This window comes from Schistocerca americana, chromosome 7 (assembly GCF_021461395.2).
Source record: "Schistocerca americana isolate TAMUIC-IGC-003095 chromosome 7, iqSchAmer2.1, whole genome shotgun sequence".
In the NCBI taxonomy this organism is placed as follows: Eukaryota; Metazoa; Arthropoda; class Insecta; order Orthoptera; family Acrididae; genus Schistocerca; species Schistocerca americana.
In genome coordinates, this window is record NC_060125.1 from 374,890,024 (window position 1) to 374,910,906 (window position 20,883).

Sequence of the window (20,883 nt, forward strand, 5' to 3'; positions counted from 1 at the left end):
GGAGAACACTGAAAGTAGTGGACTGACGGAACCCAGGGAACATTTTCATGCCATTAGTCACTCCAAGCTAATTCTGCATCCGCACCTTGCTAGTCGAAAGTGGGGTTCACACACAATAACATGGACTTTAGAAAGCCAACTACTAATTGCAATTTTTATTTAGACTAAATTAAACTACTTTAGCAAACGAAGATAGGTTTATGGACTTGGAAGAAGGGTTAAACAAGGTAAAATGGGTTATAACGCAATTATCAGAAGTAAACCGAAAATTAAAATCACTAAAAACATTTCTTTTATTACCAAAGAATGATAGAAATTTGGGTGTAGGTCTTATTGTAAACAAGGAGGATAAAAGCAATATTACAAATATTGGATGAGCCTCAGGCGGAGTAGTAAGGCTTGTTTGAAAAATTAGAGAGATTTATGCCATAGAAATAACCCAAGCCTAAGCCTCGAAGGATAACAGAAACTCACACGTGAAGGCAAGACCATAACGGAAACCAGCACTGAAATTGAAAAACAATATTCTTCAACGGAAAACTATGTATGTGATACCAGAAATTAGAAAAGTCGTACATCATTACAATTCGTCGAGAAGTACATGTTTGTCCTGGACGCTTTTTTCGAGAAGAAAATACATGCGAGTAGAAAATAGTTGTACCATGCACAAAATGGAATTGAAAATGAAGTTGGTTGTATTTTTTCAGACAACAACGAAATTTAATGAACATAAATGGGACTCAGTGCCAGATTTAATACGTATCGTGAGCAGCCACCGCAACAATTTTTTTCTCCATCCACTCTCTTTCGCCTATCCCTACGCTCATCATAATCGTCTTCGTCGGTGTTGCCCCCATGGTCATAAATTTCGTCTTCTGTATCCAAAAGTAAAGCTTTCAGCTTCACCTAATGATTTTTGAAAAACTGAATATTGGAAAGAAAGGGAGACTCGAAGACTTAGTCCTTCTTAATTTGGCATGCTTTCCAGGGAAAAATAAATAAAGTAATTTTTAAAAAATCTTTACCTTCACAAAAAAAGTACAGTCTTGGAAAGAAGGATTTACAAATTTTTAAAATTTATTTTCGTAAACCTATCTTCTGCTTTGAAAACTGAAATGATGCTACAAGTGTTCCGGCTAACAAGCTATCTTCCTTAGCTAAGAGCCACTGGATTATCCACTAAGTTTCTCATTTGATAATGCCACGAGCAGGAAATTTTGATTTCTTTTGTAATTTCGATGCCTTTAATTTTGGAAATGATAGTTTCAGACCTCCAAGATCTCTAGGATGGAATTCTTGTAGTTGGGAGCATAGTACGCAAAATACTTTGAAAGCCATGAATGGGCACTATATTTGAAATTTCTGTTGACTGGTTGTGCAGGCATCGGCCGTTCCATTGATGTGGGCCATCTTCCTCCTAGTCTCTCCCCAAGCCATATGCTGTTCCTTACAGCCGCTGTTATCAACTGAAGTGTCTAAGGCGTTGCAGTGTGTGCAGAAAGTTGTCAGACGTAAGCCAGTTTCGTAGAGATTCTCTCCGCTTGGAACCTTCTGATCGTGGATCTGGCCCGACCGTTGAGGAGTGGATTTTGTATATGTTTTTCCGAATGTTCCCCCTAATTTTCAATGGATGTTTAGATTCTATTGAGGATCACGGAATACTTTACTTTCAGCTGGTCTAGGGTAAGGATTTGCTAGTCTTTAAGATGACAAGTTATCTTGGATACGACCGTATACCACATAATAGTTTCTAACAAACTATAGATTGACGTTTATATGTGCGACATTGACAGAACGTCTGTCTTTCGATGCCATGGAGGTGATTATATTCTTGCTTAGCATTTGCCGATTATTTTTAAAATTCTTATGAGTCTGTTAACAAAAATCCCCATACATTGGTGGTATGGGGTCTTGATATTCTAATCGCGGTTCTGCAGGGTAAGCGTTGTAATTTGAAAGGGGGTATTACCTTTCCATATGATAACATGCGGCCGCAAGTACTCCAGTAGCGATGTCTTGGGATTGATAGAACTTCTACTATGTTGTATGCTTGAATAAGCACATAGCTATTAATGTATGGGGGCTTCTGTACCCGTTTTAGATGCCTCATGAGCTGGGCTTTGGTTGTCGCACAAGTATTTAGCTTTTACTTCCAGTTAAGTTTAGGCTTGATAGCTGGGTTGACAGTGGTAATCAGGCCTAGCTGAGTTCTTGTTTCTGTCATTTGGGACCAGAAGATTTGCATGTTGTTGTTTCTGGTTCCGAGCGGTACTATTTTCAGTCTGATTTCATTAAACCTGGCGCCGCTAACGGTGAAAAAATTGGGAATTATTCTTCTGCCGATTCTCAGATCCTCTTGACTGACTGATTAACTTGTATCATACGTGTGTGCATGACGCGTCTTTTTGTTATTGAGGACTTATAAACCATTCAAGTTAGCATGGAGTATTCGTATTAAGGGCTCCACGGCAAGCGCATACAACATCTTGGACAAAGGACATCCCTCTGAACAGACAACTGTTTGGAATTGTTTATTAGTCTTTAGATGAGAAAGGGTTCCTGTGATATAGGCCGGCCGGAGTGGCCGTGCGGTTCTAGGCGCTACAGTCTGGAACCGAGCGACCGCTACGGTCGCAGGTTCGAATCCTGTCTCGGGCATGGATGTGTGTGATGTCCTTGGGTTAGTTAGGTTTAATTAGTTCTAAGTTCTAGGCGACTGATGACCTCAGAAGTTAAGTCGCATTGTGCTCAGAGCCATTTGAACCATTTGAACCTGTGATATAGCCACGCACGTTACTGATAAATCCAGTTTCCACCATTACTCTCATTAGAATTACATGGTTAATTCGGTCGCAGTTCTTACCGAAGTCTGGCAATGCCAAGGCTAAATTGTGTTTAAAATCCAAGGTAGGTAGGCAATGTCTCTGCATTGTGGCATTATTTTTTTTTAAATAGCCTCCTGTAACCTCAGCTAGGTAAGGCCTGATGATTTTATAATCTGCGTTAAGGATGACAGTTTTGGATCTTATTTCTGGCTGTTTTTGGAATGAAGACAATCATTCCGCGGAAAAGGATGGAAGCCAGTTGGATGAAGTACCTCATTGTACGCTAACTCTGTACCAGTAAAGGTCGCAAAATAAGCGTGTAGTTCGACTGATAGTGCAGCTGTGCTTGCTGTTTTGTTAGGGGAATCAGAGTGGTGGCTTCATATCTCGTCGTTATCCCCCGCAGTTATGAACGTTTCTATTTGATACAAACAGGTGCCTTGAGTACTTACTCTGATTCTCGTTTCTGAGCTTTCCGCCAGATTTCTATTTGTGCAATGTGTATGGTTCCGCTCTGTGCGTATCAGTTTTCGCTATGCACATTTCATTTCTCCAGAGATGTTAGCATCTGACGCTGTTTCATGGTCAATGTCTGTATCGTTCACGGCACGAATTTGACTGTCTTCCAAGATTCTTCACGTTGCGGCAGTTATGTGGGCCAGGACCTGCATAGCTTTGAGAATGTTATTCATAAAATCTGAAGGTTCCTTACACAAGTCTTTTAATTAGGAGAAGTAATATTCCTGTGTCCGTTTCTCATAGGGGGCTTTGCTTTCCGCATAGTGGATAATGCAGTTTTAGTGCGTGGTTTTGTGTATTCGGCTCACAGTAGATCCAGGGCTGGGATTGTAGTTTTCTTCTGGAGACATAGTTCGGGTGTTTTCTGCTTAGAGCCCGAGTATAGAGCCACTAAGGTGGTAGATACTAAACTGCTCCACAGCACGACGTAAAACGGTTTCATGCTGGAGGAATTTGATTGTGATGTGGCGGGCATTGGGTTCATACAGACGTGCAGTTGTGATGAGACCTACTTACTGAGGTACATTCCGTGTATTCTGCTGCCCGAAACTCTTGGAACATACGTCAATCACAGAACATGTGGTCGTATATGTAGCCATGATTCGGGTCCAACTTTTTTTTAAGACAAGAAATTTGTCGCAGTGACTGTATTTCGTTGCTTGGTCTTCACCATCTAACAGTGTGTTAAAATTTCCACCAATCACTGTCGTATGTATGCGTGAGGAGTGAGACCATAGTTTCTTCAAAGGAAATATTTCTTTTCCGTCGCCCGCAGCTCGCAAGAGGAGCGTAAATGTTGACTAGAAGTGTGTTAAATGTTTGTACAGAGATTCCTCTTCTGTTTTCCAGGAGAGCTTTGTTTTATGTGTTATCGACCTGTCACTTTCACCATCAGTATTAAGAACAGTCTTACAACCAGTATTAAAGGTTTTGTTGGACGTTAGTAATTATTGTAGAAAAACTATATCCACATCGGCAGCGTAAATGTAACCTTTTAAAAATAGCACTTTTACCTCTGTTTTTACACTGTTGATATTTATGATGGATATTTTGAGGTCCTACATAATTAAGCTAATTTAATCTCCAGTGCTTTCTGATAATACTGGCTTGTGATCCACGAACTTTGGGGAGTGCCTAGAGCATTTCTATATCCACTACTTCTATCAAATGCTCTGATATTTCGATTTCACTCAGTGACTTTCCTTCTAAACCAATGTTTCAACTATTAACTGCCGACGCTTTCTAGTACATTGTTTTCTTGTTCCAAGGTCCTGTGTCTCTACTTCCGTTTGCTTCAATATTATCTTTTTTAAATTTTTGATGCTTCTGTTTGATCACATTGGTCTCGATTTACACTCCAATATGTGGCTAGTCTTTGTCCTTTTAAGTTTCGTTAAGATCTGTGATTGTTCGATCGATTAAGACACTGTCGATAGCTTTGCGACACTGATCAGGACCTGTCTTTGAAGTTAGCTTGAATCCTGTTTCGCTTTCCTTGTTAAGGTGCGTTTACACAGCGATTTGTATCGGCACATGTATGACATACATGTATATGCGACTTAGCGACATGTATCGCGACTTGTATGAGTTGACAAGTATCAACCTCATACATGTATGAGCGTGCGTTTACACTGGTTGATATGTATCACTGTGCGATAGCTTCCGACGACGATTTGGAAGATTTCACATTTTTATGTGCTGATACACTTGCTCTTTTGGAAGATGATAGGAAGAAAAGGCGGAGGAAGCGTAGATGGTGGCACAGAGAGTTTCTCGCGAATTAACGCTAGAGGATGGCGCATATTTTAGAAATTATGTTAGGATGAGTATGGAGGATTTCCGCGGTTTGTTATCACTTGTGGCTCCTCTTGTGTCCAAAACCAACACAAACTTTCGGGAAGCGATTCCATCAGAGGATCAGTTGGCAGTAACACTTCGTTTTTTAGCCACTGGGGATTCCTCGTAAAACGATGATTTCATGACAAAACATTTGCATTGTCGCGCGATTGCTAATGCCAACGTCTCACACACGATTGTCGGCATTAGCATCCGTTGTCAACATTATCACGCGAGGCCGCCGGAATAATAGCAAAACATTGATATACGTTCGAGATGCACGAAAAAATTATATAATGTATTACATACTCTGATATATATAAAACTTTTACCTTCACTTCTTGGGATAAAACTTGCACAATGGCCTCGCAAACATGAAGAATAATGTTGCATATGGCAGTTTTTGATATTCTATGCAGATACATTAACGTCGAAACGACAGTCGGCACCTTCAAAACTCAAACAGCCTGGTACTACGCATGTGCTAATCGTCGAAACAAGCGGCAGTCGATAAGACGACAGGAAATGATAGTACTGCGCATGCGCGAGTTCTTCAAATGTCGCTCATACATGTCGCGTATATGGCCAAAAAGCGATATACAAAATGTATACGCGACATGTATGAGCTGGAGGGTCCGCATACAAGTTCCGTGAATTTTTGTATGAGGTGATGTATCGCGACATGTCAAATTGACATGTCGCTCATACATGTCGCGATACATGTATCCCAGTGTAAACGTACCTTTACGTGATCTATTGGAATACCTGCAATAGCGTATTCTAGTTGGGTGAGTAACTGGCGCGTTCTTTCCTTGGTCTTGTTCAGACAGCAGGGCCAGTTCGTGCTGCACTGCCGGTTTGTTTGCTTGATATCGGAATTTTCCCTCCGCTCTAGACTCTATTAGCTTATATAGTTTCAGTTACATAAAGACGACGGAAATACAAACGAGATGAACACTATGTTGCCGTAACTGAAAGGTTGATATTCAGATATCAAATTCACAATAGAACTAGAGCAGTGGTCCAGGATTAAATTCCTAAATATGGAAGTCACTAACGGTAATGGTATCCGCCATTTCATTGTTTATCGGAAGCCTATAGCGCAGACGCGGTTGTCCACAATTCATGTCGCCCAGAAATAGGTCTACATCAGAAGTCTTGTTTTAAATCGATGATTGCGAGGATTCCAAAAATTCCGTTAAGGAAAGAAAACATTACATATGGGTTTTCGGTATTTGCAGAAGCTGCTGATGCGAATGTCTACGACAAGGAAATTTTAAAAACAAAAAATATATTTTTTTTCATAAAGAATGATTTGTATTCGGAACTTACCCTTTGCAGGGAATCAGAGAACGAAGAAAAACTAAGATATGCTGTACTCCTCTACTATGACAGAATACCAGCGTTTGCTTCTCATTACAGAAGTGCGCATTAGTTTTAGTAACAATCTACATCTACATCTACATGGATACTATGCAAATCACATTTAAGTGCCTGGCAGAGGGTTCGTCGAACCACCTTCGCAATTCTCTGTTATTCCAATCTCGTATAGCGCGCGTACGAGCTCTGACTTCCCTTATTTTATCGTGGCGATGCTGAGGCAATTAGATCAGGAAATGAGACACTTAAAGTAGTAAAGGAATTTTGCTATTTGGGGAGCAAAATAACTGATGATGGTCGAAGTAGAGAGGATATAAAATGTAGACTGGCAATGGCAAGGAAAGCGTTTCTGAAGAAGAGAAATTTTTTAACATCGACTATAGATTTAAGTGTCAGGAAGTCGTTTTTGAAAGTATTTGTATGGAGTGTAGCCATGTATGGAAGTGAAACATGGACAATAAATAGTTTAGACAAGAAGAGAATAGAAGCTTTTGAAATGTGGTGCTACAGAAGAATGCTGAAGATTAGATGGGTAGATCACGTAACTAATGAGGAGGTATTGAATAGGATTGGGGAGAAGAGAAGTTTGTGGCACAACTTGACTAGAGGAAGGGATCGGTTGGTAGGACATGTCCTGAGGCATCAAGGGATCACCAATTTAGTATTGGAGGACAGCGTGGAGGGTAAAAATCGTAGAGGGAGACCAAGAGATGAATACACTAAGCAGGATGTAGGTTGCAGTAGGTACTGGGAGATGAAGAAGCTTGCACAGGATAGATTAGCATGGAGAGCTGCATCAAACCAGTCTCAGGACTGAAGACCACAACAACATTGTTCCTGCATATGTGGGTCGGTGTCATCTAAATATTTTCGCATTCGAAGGGGAAAGTTGGTGATTGGAATTTCGTGAGAAGATTCCGCCGCAACGAAAAACGAGTTTCTTTCAACGATTTCCAGCCCAAATCCTGTATCATTTCTGTGACACTCTCCCATATTTCGTGATAATACAAAACGTGCTGCCTTTCATTGAACTTTTTCGATGTACTCAGTCAGTCCTATCTGATAAGGATCCCACACCGCGCAGCAGTATTCTAAAAGAGGACGGACAAGCGTAGTGTAGGCAGTCTCCTTAGTAGGTCTGTTACATCTTCTAAATGTCCTGCCAATAAAACTCAGTCTTTGGTTAGCCTTCCCCACAACATTTCCTATGAGTTCCTTCCAATTTAAGTTATTCGTAATTGTAATACCTAGGTATTTAGTTGAATTTACGGCTTTTAAATTAGACTGATTTATCGTGTAACCGAAGTTTAACGAGTTCCTTTTAGCACTCATGTGGATGACCTCACACTTTTCGTTATTCAGGGTCAACTGCCACTTTTCGCACCATTCAGATACTTTTTCTAAATCTTTTGCAGTTTGTTTTGATCTTCTGATGACTTTATTAGTCGATAAACGACAGCGTCATCTGCAAACAACCGAAGACGCCTGCTCAGATTGTCTCCCAAATCGTTTATATAGATAAGGAGCAGCAAAGGGCCTATAACACTACCTTGAGGAACGCCAGAAATCACTTCTGTTTTACTCGGTGACTTTCTGTCACGAACTGTGACCTCTCTGACAGGAAATCACAAATCCAGTCACATATCTGAGACGATATTCCATAAGCACGCAATTTCAATACGAGCCGCTTGTGTGGTACAGTGTCAAAAGCTTTCCGGAAATTCAGAGATACGGAATCGATCTGAAATCCCTTGTCAATAGGACTCAACACTTCATGTGAATAAAGAGCCAACTGTTTCACAGGAACGATGTTTTCTAAACCCATGTTGACTGTGTCAATAGACAATTTTCTTCGAGGTAATTCATAACGATCGAACACGATATATGTTCCAAAATCCTGCTACATATCGACGTTAACGATATGGGCCTGTAATTTAGTGGATTACTCATACTACCTTTCTTGAATATTGGTGTGACCTGTGCAACTTTCCAGTCTTTGGGTATGGATCTTTTGTCGAGCGATGGGTTGTATATGATTGTTAAGTATGGAGCTAATGTATCAGCGTACTCCGAAAGGAACCTAATTGGTATACAGCCTGGACCAGAAGACTTGCTTTTATTAAATGATTTAAGTTGCTTCACTACTCCAAGGATATTTACTTCTACGTTACTCATGTTGGCAGCTGTTCTTGATTCGAATTCTGGAATATTTAGTTCATCTTCTTTTCTGAAGGCATTTCGGAGGACTGTGTTTAGTAACTCTGCTTTGGCAGCACTGTCTTCGATAGTATCTGCATTGCTATCGCGCAGAGAAGGCATTGATTGTTTCTTGCCGCTAACATACTTCACATACGACCAGGATCTCTTTGGATTTTCTGCCAGGTTTCGAGGCAGCGTTTCGTTGTGGAAACTGTTAGAGGCATCTCGCATTGAAGTCCGCGCTAAATTTCGAGCTTCTGTGAAAATCGCCAATCTTGGGGATTTTGCGTCTGTTTAAATTTGGCATGTTTGTTTCGTTGTTTCTGCAACAGTGTTCCACCCAGTTTTGTGTACCAAGGAGGATCGGCTTCGTCGTTTGTTAATACATTTGGTATAAATCTCTCAATTTCTGCCGATACTATTTCTTTGAATTTAAGTCACATCTGGTCTACACTCATATTATTAATTTGGAATGCGTGGAGATTGCCTCTCAGGAAGGCGTCAAGTGAATTTTTATCGGATTTTTTGAATAGGTATATTTCTCGATTATTTTTCGGGGTTTGGGGAGTACAACAACTCATTAGGTAAGGTAACCCAGTATACTATGCACAAATATAGCCCGTTTAACCAGACGGGGATTTATAAAATCAGTTAGGGCACGTATGACGATTTTCACATTAGACTGACGGGCAGATTATTTATCAGCATGTTCAGAGCCAAACGTCATCATTTAACCCTTGAACTAACAAAAAGTTGTTAGTACAAAAATGAAAGACATGTCAGTATGTACTCTCTGGGAATAGCGATGAATAAAACTGCTCAATTTATTATTTATTTCTAAGTCTGCCAAGAGGAAGGTGTGATAAAAATTCATATCAGTGAACAAGGAGAAAAAATTACACATGGTAAATATATGGTAGTCCCAGTGGTATATGCAAGGTCTCCAAGGAGGAATAGTCAATATTGAGGGATATGACGCGAACGGTCATTCGAACAAAGAAGTGTAGTAAGCACGGCCTCTAAAATGCATAGCTTAAAAACTATGTTCATCTTCGCTACCGTGAAACACATCTCTTCTACTGAGAAAGTGCCCATAGCTCTTAAAATATACAGTCCAGAAGCCGTCTTTACTTAATTTTTTTGATTCGAATGATCGTTCATATCATATCCCCGAATATTGACATTTCGTCCTGGTCACTCTCTATGTTTATCAGTGTCTCACGTGTATAGCGAGAGCTATGTCGTTGAAGATATTGATGAAGCATTGCACCTAGTACACAAAGTTAACAAGAGATATATCCTGGATTGTTTGGAAGGTACTGAAATTTATAAGCATTTAAATAAAGCGCCAGAAAAGATATTAAACGAACAATTGGAGCTGTATAATAGACGGTTTCAGACAAATTTCATATAACACCTAAACAATTATTGTAACCTTTAATATGGTTCTTCCTTTGTTGTCGGAGAGGATCTACCTGCCACAAAGACGGGATGCTTATAAAATAACTTTCACTACTTAAGCCATTGTAGATGAAAAACTATTTACCGTATGGGCATTCAACTTCATAGGAATTACGTTCAGACTGTATGCTGCAGGATTTGCGTTGTCAGTATCGTAGTGATAGCGTCATGACTTGCCGTTAGGAGCTGGTACCGGTATGGCAACGTAGGAGGAACTCTGACCACAAGGACCAACGATATGCAAAGTGAACGGCACATGTTACTGTGATCTATTTTCGCCAACATATGATCCCTGTTCTGCGCGGGAGAGGCGCTTTGGACTCAATTGTTTTTCATGCACGATGGAGTTCCAATGACATTGCTCGTGAGGTCACTCGGTTACTCCGTAACATATTTGGACAAAACCGAATCATTGGCGGATCGTTCCAGACTGCGTGGTCACCAAGATCACCAGTTTTGAACGCGTGTGCAGGTCGTAGGATTATCCGAAGGTTAGGGTTTCCCAACACTAACTCACGATGTAGACTGAAGATGAGCACAGCCTACCTGGGATGTTTCGGGCAACAGTAGAGATATCTCTAGTGCGGTTCCAGTAGGGATGGGCAAACGATACTCACGTTCGAACGGGCTCGAGATTTCCCGATACGCCGCAGCGATCGATGCAGTATCGGGCTTGTTCGAACAGTCACTTAACGTTTGAATCGCGCAGCGCTAGTGCAATGGAAACCCCAGAAGCTACGAACTAGCCGCATTAATGGGCTATGGCTCTGCCTCAAATTTGAAAATTTCAAAAAAAACACTGTACAAACGCCTATTGTGTTTAAACAAATTTACGGGTTCTCATACAGCACCGTTATGTATAGATACACAGTCTTTTAAATAAAGGCAAAAAAGACGAAAATGTTGTCCTCCAAAAAATATTACTTGACTGAAACCAGTAGTATATTTTCGTTGTTTTTGAGAGGTGGTAATGGTTTACCAAGTAGGTTGCAAATGAGCAATTCAATCTCTGTTCACATATTAGAATAGCAGAGAAAGACGTTAACAGATTTTAATCAGTTTGAAAACAAGACGGTAAAACTCAGATGAAACAATCAAAACAATTAATCAAGAATTAAAAGCCAAACAAAAAACGTGTGTCATAATAAAGTGACTGTAATTTTTATCACGGGAAAGAATTACAGGGCAAGACCCGTCTTGAAAATAGTACTATCAGATGTCACTAAATTGGGGGACGGGCGAAAGATAGCTCGAGAATTGGAGTGAAACGTGATTGCAGTCTTTTATTTATTAATTAGAACCGTTGTTACGCATGGTCTCTATCCTAGAAGATATTACAGTCCATGGTTTACAGCTATTTTTATTACTGAAGTCCACATTGGATTGAAAACGCTAAGACAGGTCGTTGTGATAGTACCAACAAAAGTCACTAGATCGCAGGTCGATCTAAAGATCGAACAGAGGCCGAGAATTCTCGAACTGTGAAGTAAACTGTTCGAACAGTTCGAGTTGTGTTCAGACACAGCCCTGGGTTCTAGGGTGTTGTGGATGCAATATTTGTAACCTGTAACGTAATCATGGTACGCAATTAACAAATGTTACCCTCTCACGTAAAAATTAAAATGTCTTAGTTTCAATGGTTTATTAGTTATTTCTCTTCCGAATTTCCTTACAGAAGTTTCCACAAAGTTTCATAGTCCCATGAACACTCCTGTTTCATGGGGGCCCTCTCAACTGGATAATGTTTAATTATAACCACCCTGTAGACCAGGATCTCACGTACAGCAATCTTCCTTGTAATTTTGCTGCCTTCCCACATACGTAATAAAAATGTTGCACATCTACCACATTTTTTGAGGCTTCGCATCCTGTTGCTATAATTCCGTTTTCGCTTACAGGACTTTCTGTTCAACTTTTAGATTACAGTTGGTATATTTATACAGTTTTGACCAAGCTTGCGTCTGTGTTTCCATAGCTGTTCATATCTTCAACGATATGCTTTGTTGAGACGTATTCAGTTTGATTTAAGACGTTGACCGTGGCCCGTTTTTCCACATCCACAATTACATTGGCGTGTTTTTATGTATTCTGTGTGTCGGAACAGCGACAAAACCCGCATAAAGGTTACACGTTTTCCATTTTATAACTGAACCGGGTTACACGTTTTCCATTTTATAACTGAACTTCAAATCATTCTGTGATAGTATGTTTTACGACTTTCTACAGTAATGCCGTGTGACATTTATATTTTTTGTGTTTTTTGTGCGAATTATGTTAAATGTTGCGGTACATAGTTTTTCCCTTATCTACTATGACCTTGCGAAACTTTCGTTAGGGACGTCATAATATGTCGCAGTTTCTGACAAAGATGTGTGGAGTGTAATATTGCGCCGATAGAGGAAAAAATGTTGGGGTATAAATAAAATAAGATGGCTCTCGTTGTCTTCATGGGGATGATAAACTCGGCTTTCCTTTCCCGTGCGCGTGATTAATTGAAATAATGAACAAAGTTGCACCAGATGCTGATAACCAGTAAGACAATTCATCACTTCCTCTTATCCAGCTGCAAATTACGTCAAATGACGACCCGCGACTGCAATATTTCAATTTTCACTAATAAAAGTCTACTGTCTTTAAAAAGATCACAAAAACTCAAATCAGACGAAACCAGCTGTTTCAGTTAGTGTTTAAAAGCGATTCGAGCCCCAATATAGCGACAGATAAGAGCGCTGTATATAATTTAATAAACTGAAAACTGCTAGAAAACATTAACTATATTCACTGTTAATCATTAAAGGAGAATAACCTGCAGACTAAATCGCACCTAATTGGAGTCAAACCGACACACAATGCTAAATTCTAAGCGCTAACTCGTAGTAAAAATCATGTGTCCCTCGGGGGTAAAACTGAGGCAAAGTCCAACTTTAGCGTTGAGAAGCACATCACACGAGAATCACAAGTCCAGACGATCATCAGCCACCCTGACTAGGCCCTGAGTTCTCTAAGTGCAGTTACTGGATTACCAGTAAAATTGTACCTTCCTAAAGTGTGTGAGACTGGAACCACTGCTCAGCCTGACGTAGATATTACTTCAACTAGCTCGCTCGGAACATACTCCAACCAGCACACGTCCTGCCCCTACGAGAACACACCGAACTCCTGTAGTTACATCATGATGGCCGTCGACCTTATATAGCCTCGGTCCATCCCATCCGCAAAATTCCCGTGTGCGTAACTTAACGAGGTTCGCAGTTTCACCAGCACCAGTTACATATTTTGATACAATACTTACGAATGAATTGACCGCGCCATTAGCAGAATGCTGAAATCCTGATCTGAAACGATATATTATATTAAATTTTACGCGTAATATTTCGTCCAATAATTAAAGTTGAATAATTGTGAACGTCTTTGCAATACTTAAAAGAGTTCTTCCTCTATGTGTCGTTAAATATTATTACAATTATTAATTTTGCACCACTTTCATATCGGATTTTTAGTGCTCTTTCCGTTGCAATACTCAGACTTTACGTATCTTTAATAATTCGTTAGTTACAGACAAAAATTGGCAAAATTATAAATGAACAAAAGAAACATACAATAAAGTATTTAAATCTTAAGAACTAAAGATTGTAAATTGTTTGTCATGACCTCCGCCAACGCATACTACGTTGCTGTATGTGTACTTGTTTTGCGGTAGATTTTATGTCAATTTTCTATGAAAACCAATTAAAATGTGTCTCACTGCTGAATTAATTACGCTATAAACCGTGTGTATGTACTAGTGGAAGCGCTCCGCAGAGAGCTACAGTTTGAGAGTCCGATCTTCATTGTACATTAATCAATAAAGAAATTATTATACTTTTGCCGACTGGCGCTTACAGGAAAACTTCTCGATGCTGTATGTGTCTGCTTAAGCCACGATCAAACTGAGTTTATATCCGAAAGAAATGCTACTCCTTTCCTGATTCGATTTTCTTGATTGAAATTTTCTCCCCCCCATTTCTATTGGAACCAGGGCAGTTCGAGACACTAAGCCTCCATACAGTGTGTGGAATGGCCTTCTAAAAGTAGTACCCCATACTTTCCTCGATATTTTTGGTGTGGAAAGAAAATATAACCCAAAGAAAATAATAAATAGTGATTAATTTCTGTTAGGTAGTGACTTAATCTTACTTTTTCTTCATCATTGAATCTGTATGTGACCTCAGTTTTGTCACAGTTTGGCTGCAATAACTAGTAAATTGATAAAAGACGTGTGATTAGAATGAAAAATGATCTTAATTTTCAATACCAACAAATGTTTTATTAAAGTATAAACAGGAAAATGATAATAAAATCGCTAAACATGCGTAATTACACACACCGATTTAGCTGTAAAAATGGTGGTTGATCCGACTTCTTTGTTATCAGGGCTAACAATAACCCACTTGCATTGAAAACGTTTGTGAATGGTTGACTTCTGCAGTTATATGGCTGAATCAATGCCATGCCGATTAGAACGCAAATAGTCTAGATACAGTTCGAAAAATATGGACTTAGTGCCTTTTGCTTCCCAGAGCGCACATGCTGGCTGCAAACTGGAGAAGACACTTTATCGACATTGTTGTACAGCAGGGGTTTGACCTTTAAGCTTATGGTTCCTGTATCGTAGCTCGTCTAACACACTAGTCAAGCTACATACGAGGGTTGCCAGAAAGTAATGCACCGCATTTTTTTTCTTCAACAATTCTTCATTGAACATGATGAGAATTACATACACGAAAGAATGGTGCTTTACCTACACATCTCCATCCCGTTCCACGGCCTTCCTCCAGCGAGAAAAAAGGGCGTGTATGCCCTGGCGGTATCAGTTCTTTTCCTGATGGCGGTGCCAGTGCTACACTGTATGAATCAGCTCCGCATCGTCCTCAAAATGTCTTCCACGAATGGCATCCTTTAATGGACCAAACAAGTGGAAGTCCGAGGGGGCTAGATCAAGTCTGTCAGGTGTGACAGCCATGGATGGTCTCCCGACCGCCACAAATCGTGGAGCTGCGCCGAACCGCCTTCTGATGACCTCACCCTCCGTGCCCAGCGACTAACTGTACTTCTGTCGACAAAAGATGTTCCATGGACTTTGCACAAGCGTTTGTGAATATCCCCCACAGATTTTTCCTCTGCAGTGAGAATTTCAATGACGGCACGTTGCTTGTAACGTACATCACCTAGTGGCGCCATTTGGAAACTGTCCTACAGCTACGCTATCTGTCGGAAGTGACGGAAACTCGGCGCCCTCATTCAGGAAACTTCAAATAATACGTGCATAACGTTTCGCATTCATAGCATTGTTTTCGGCTGAGAAAAAAAATGCGGTGCATTACTTTCTGGGCAGCCCTCGTACGTCTAATCAGAAGTATCTGGGCACTTCCATGGAATACAGTGTTGGCCAAAAGGTGTCACAAGAGGCGGACCCGCCAGTGTAACAGCGGGTCGAGAACGTTGTGCTGTCAGTTCAGAAGCAGTAACAGCAGAATGGGTCATTCAGGACTGCTCTATGACTTCAAACGAGGACTAGTTATTGGGTTCCTGAGTAACAAATCCATTAGGGACATTTCAAATCTTCTAAAACTGCCCAAGTCGGCTGTTGGTGATGTGATGTGATGTGCAAAAGCACAGGAAAAATCAAAGTTAAGCCAAGAACAGGTAGACTACATGTACTGATCGACATGGACCGTCGAGCGCTGTGGTGGGTGATAGTAAAAGATCAGGCTTGGGGAAGAAAGCACTCGTGAGTTCCAAAGAGCTACAAGCAGTTCAGCTAGTACAGTGGTCGTGTGTAGGGAGTTACAAAGAATGAGGTACAGTGTTCGAGCAGCTCCTCGTAAGCCACAATTCCTGTAGTCATTGCTAAGCGACGGCTAAGCTTGTGGAAAGAGCGACACCATTGGACAGTTTATGACCGGAAAAGACCGATTTCGAGTGATGAAATACGCTGTACCCTACAGTAATCCGATGGAAGGGTTTGGGTTTGGCGAATGGCTGGAAAACGTTACCCACCATCTTGTATAGAGCCAACATTGAAGTACAGAGGAGGTAGTGTTACGGAATGGGGTTGTTTCTCAGGCTTAAGGTGCTTTCCCCTTATTGCGCTTAAGAAAACGCTAAATGCGGAAGGATATGAGCACATTTTACACCATTATGTTCTGCGCACGGTAGGAGAACAGTTCGGAGACGATAGCTGAGTGGTCAGCGGGACGGAATGCCATGCTAAGGGGTTCTGGTTCGATTCCCGGCTGGGGCGGAGATTTTTTCCGCTCAGTGACTTGGTGTTGTGTTGTCTTCTTCTTCATCATCATCATCTCATCCCCATCGACGTGCAAGTCGCCGAAGTGGCTCAACTCAAGAGACTTGCACGAGGCGACCAGCCTACCCGATGGGAGGTCCTTGCCATATTTCAGCGTGACAATGCACCATGTCATGAAGCAGAACCTGTGACACGGTGGTTTGTGGACAATAACATTCCCAATATGGGCTAGTCTGCACAGAGTCCTGACTGAAACCAAATGGAACACGTTTGTGATGAATTAAACGTTGACTGCGCTTCAGGCCCCAGCGTCCAACATCACTAACTTCTCTGGTTTCCGTTACTGAGGAAGAATGGCCAGCTCTTCCTCCACATACGTTCAGATATCGCATTGAAAGTGTCCCCGGAAGAGTTCAAAATGGCTCTGAGCACTATGGGACTTACTTCTGAGGTCATCAGTCCCCTAGAACTTAGAGCTACTTAAACCTAACTAACCTACGGACATCACACACATCCATGCCCGAGGCAGGATTCGAATCTGCGACCGTAGCGGTCGCGCGGTTTCAGACTGTAATGTAGCGCCTAGAACCGCTCGGCCACTCTGGCCGGCCCAGCAGAGTTCAAACCGTTATAAAGGCGAAGGGTCGCTCACTGTATAGTAATGTCCACTAATAGGTGTCGGTACATTTGATCACGTAGTGTACGTATAGACAACACTGAATATGTGGTGTTCCTTAATAAGACTTCCAAAGGGTTGCTCAATTTATTGGTATCGTACTTACGAGAGACTAGTGCCATGATTGCCCTATACCTCACGGAATTCCGTTATGAGTGTAGATAAACAATTACGTAGTCATTCATTCGAATGTATCAGATGAACAAGTGTGAGCAGCTAATAGTTAAATTTTGCGATGTGGGCGAGAAGTCGTTTGGGAACTTAATCGCAGTCATACGAAATCAACTGCTTGGACAATATTCGAAGCTGTTTAATACCTATATACACCAAATTAACGTGTATCGGATCATCCTGAGTCTAGCCGTCGAGCAACGGTTCTGTTCAGATTATTATTGCTTGCTGGTGAACCTGAGTCGCAGAGTTTATGGCTCTGCGCTACTTTTACACATTCTCCAGAGAAGAGTGTACAGACATCGAACCATAAAACGTTCTCCTCTAGGTACTTGGGTGTCCAGATCGTCGAATCTGGTTGCAGCCCTCGTTTTCAACTAGACAATTTGCAGAATTTAACTAGCTTAAAGTCACTCCGAAAATAACTGACTCACTTTGTGTTGGGCAATTATGAAAAGGAAAATCTGTTACTGTCTCCGCTGCTGAAGATGTGATCTTGCTTACGACACGACAGTGGCAATTACAGCGTTACGATTATTGAACTACATGAAAAAAAAACTAAATTAGTCACAAACGGCGTGCACACACTTTATTCAACAGGTTAACGTCACTACAGATATTCGGATTTAGGTTACGACATGTTCGGTATGCTTGCCATCATTGGAGATAATGTGGTGCAGACGAATAGCGAAATTGTGCAGGATGCGCTGAAGTGTCGGAACATCAATGCTGTCGATGACCTCCTGAACGGCTGTTTTCAGCTCAGCAATGGTTTTGGGGTTATTGCTGTACACCTTGTCTTCAACATGGCACCACATAAAGGAGTCGCATGTGTTCAGATCCAGAGGATATGGCGGCTAATCGAGGCTCATGCTAGCGGCCTCTCGGTACCACAGATGTAGAATGCGGTCCCCCGATTATTCCGTGACTGGACACGGCACACCACACGGTCACTCGTTGAGTGTGAAGAGACTTCTCGATCGCGAAATGCGGATTCTCAGTCCCCCAAAATACGCCAGCTTTGTTTATGACGAACCCATCCAAATGAAAGTGGGCTTCGTCGCTAAACCAAACCATATTCACATCAAAGTCCTGTACGTTAGTTCTGTGGACAATAGTGTTGGCGAAACACAACCGCATTTCCGTGGCCCTGGGGCTTAATGGCTGATTGGTTTGAATTTTGTGTGGGAAGAGATGCAGATCTTCAACAACGATTTGTCGCAGTGTCTCCCGGTTGATTCGCCCCTGTTGTACAGCTCGACTGATCGGTTTCCTGGGACTGGTTTGAAACAAGCGCGGCTCTTCTCGATATTCTCGGGCGTTTTCACCCGTTTTGGAAGACCGACGATGCCACCACTGTCATCACGAACACGACCCATTCTCCCAAACTTGCGAATCAAATTCTCGATGGTTATCACACTTGTACCGGTTGCCTTCAGCTTGAACTCGGTCTCAAACTTCCCTCGAGCCGCAGTTAGGTTGTTATTGTTCGCATAGTAGGCCTTCACAAGCGCTATACGCTCAGGCACGCTGTACCGTGATATTTTCAAGTGCAAACGGCCGACAACAACATGCGCATGAGCACACTAATTCTCATCATGCCCCGTGGCCAACCGTGCAGTTTGAACGTTATGGCGATTTTGTTTCACATACTTCAATAATTGTGACCCTTTATACATACATATTAGAGGGCCTCCTGTGCTGGTGTGTATTCAGCCCTGTAACAACAATAAGTTGTCAAAAAGTGGACGTACCTGAGGTATCGGTAGAGACAGGCCCACCAGATGTAGGAGACGCGGAACTTCCGCTTGCTGGCCACCTCCTGGAGGAACAAGTAGCTGAGCAGGAATCCGCTGATGACGAAGTACGTGTTCACCACCAGGTGCCCGTTGAAGATCGTCGTCCAGTCTATCCGGCCGTAAGACTGTCGGCACAAGAAAGGTTACTAGTCCCCGTCCTACAAGATAAACTAAAGGTATTGTTCGTCAAGATATGAGAAAACGTACAATGAGTTGAACCGGAGTGAACTACAGACTGGCAACGTCTAAAAATGGATTTGGTCTACGGAGTTTGTCTTCTTTGCGAGATCTCTTTAACTGGTTGCATTAACAATTGATTATGCCGTCAATTTAAGGTAATTCTACAAAGACAATTAATGTATAACATTGACTGTATTCACTGACAAATAATTGCAAAATACTTTAGAGCAAGACGAGATATGAATACATTATTAAACCTATCCCTTATCCGTTATCACACTGTTTCTCTCATTCTTGTTATCCTTTTTCATTCTCCCTAATGAAGTTTCATTTTGTCTATTACTTTGACTCTCTCCCTATATGTCATTCTAATTTATTCATTTTCTCATTGTTCCTTCTTTCCCCCTTTCTCTCTTAATCTCAGTGTCTCTCCTTGCTGTCCTTTTGTTATTGACTAATAGGAGTACAATCCTATGTCCCACTATTTCCGCCTTGCTTTACCTCACTCTAGTTACTTCTCTCTCTCATAATTATTTTCTCATTGCTTCCTGAACTCACGCTTTCTTTCCTCTCTCATACTCATTTCTTTCTTCTCTCACACACACTTCTCTTTCACTACATCTCACCCAAATCATTCTTGCTGTTTATTTTGGTTTGGAGAGGTCTTTGATTAGAATATTTTATAACTATGTAAATCACTGCTATCTAAATGAATGTCAGTTTCAATATATAAAATTAATCACTTTTCCTTTTAATACTTTACTAATGAACGTAACTGTTGATTCAAACTAGGCATGCATAATTCGTAATAAATTCTGTCAGAGAACAGTGTACCACAAAGCTACTGTTAGTACATTACCTACTGTAGTCATAGTTGTGATAATAAAATTGTATATTCTTGGGGAAAACAACAGTAACGCTCCACACTTACAGAAACTGTGCAGTTGGTGATTATCATTTTCTGTTGCACCCTTCTAAAAATATTTTCTTTTGCAAAATTTAATCGAACAGTTATGTTTTGCTCCGTCTTCACTCATACTGTTCCGTGTATTATGAAATATTGCGAGGCAGAGACACAATACTACATAAATAATATACGACCTGATTTTTAACACATTGATTTTACTCTCCGCAAACTCATACTTCTTTGCAGTTTAAACAGGACCCTTGCAATACTATATACGCACTTTTTAGAGCACAGGAATTGGTCGAAGCCGATGACTTCGGGCCGGTGGGGATTGTATTTACCCCTTACCAGCCTTAGCTAGGAAACACAGTGTGGTATAAGACATAGCATTGCGGTAGGCATTGTGATTGCAATGTAGATTCAATTTGCTGCCGGCCCTGCATAAGGGGGTGGGGCTTGACACCCCTTCATCTCTCCTCCCCCTCGCAACAACCCATGCGCAAGGCTGCGATCACGTGGTTATGCTCCCAGCATCCCCAGCAATAAATGCTAAGTTATATACTGTGTTTAGTAGATTAGAAAGAAGCAATGACCTAAAATAGGTAGCAGTGGTTAGCAGTGTCCTTTACAAAGAAAACTTCAAC

At 41.2% G+C, this 20,883-nt stretch overlaps 1 protein-coding gene across 1 annotated transcript in view; it reads right to left on the reverse strand.

Moving 5' to 3' along the window:
- Positions 1-20,883, reverse strand: part of LOC124622951 (nose resistant to fluoxetine protein 6-like) — a 185,072-nt gene that overhangs the window by 132,110 nt on the left and 32,079 nt on the right. The window contains exon 5 of the mRNA XM_047148741.1: positions 19,108-19,277. Coding sequence (XP_047004697.1) covers positions 19,108-19,277 — 170 coding nt within the window. The remainder of the gene's footprint in view (positions 1-19,107; positions 19,278-20,883) is intronic.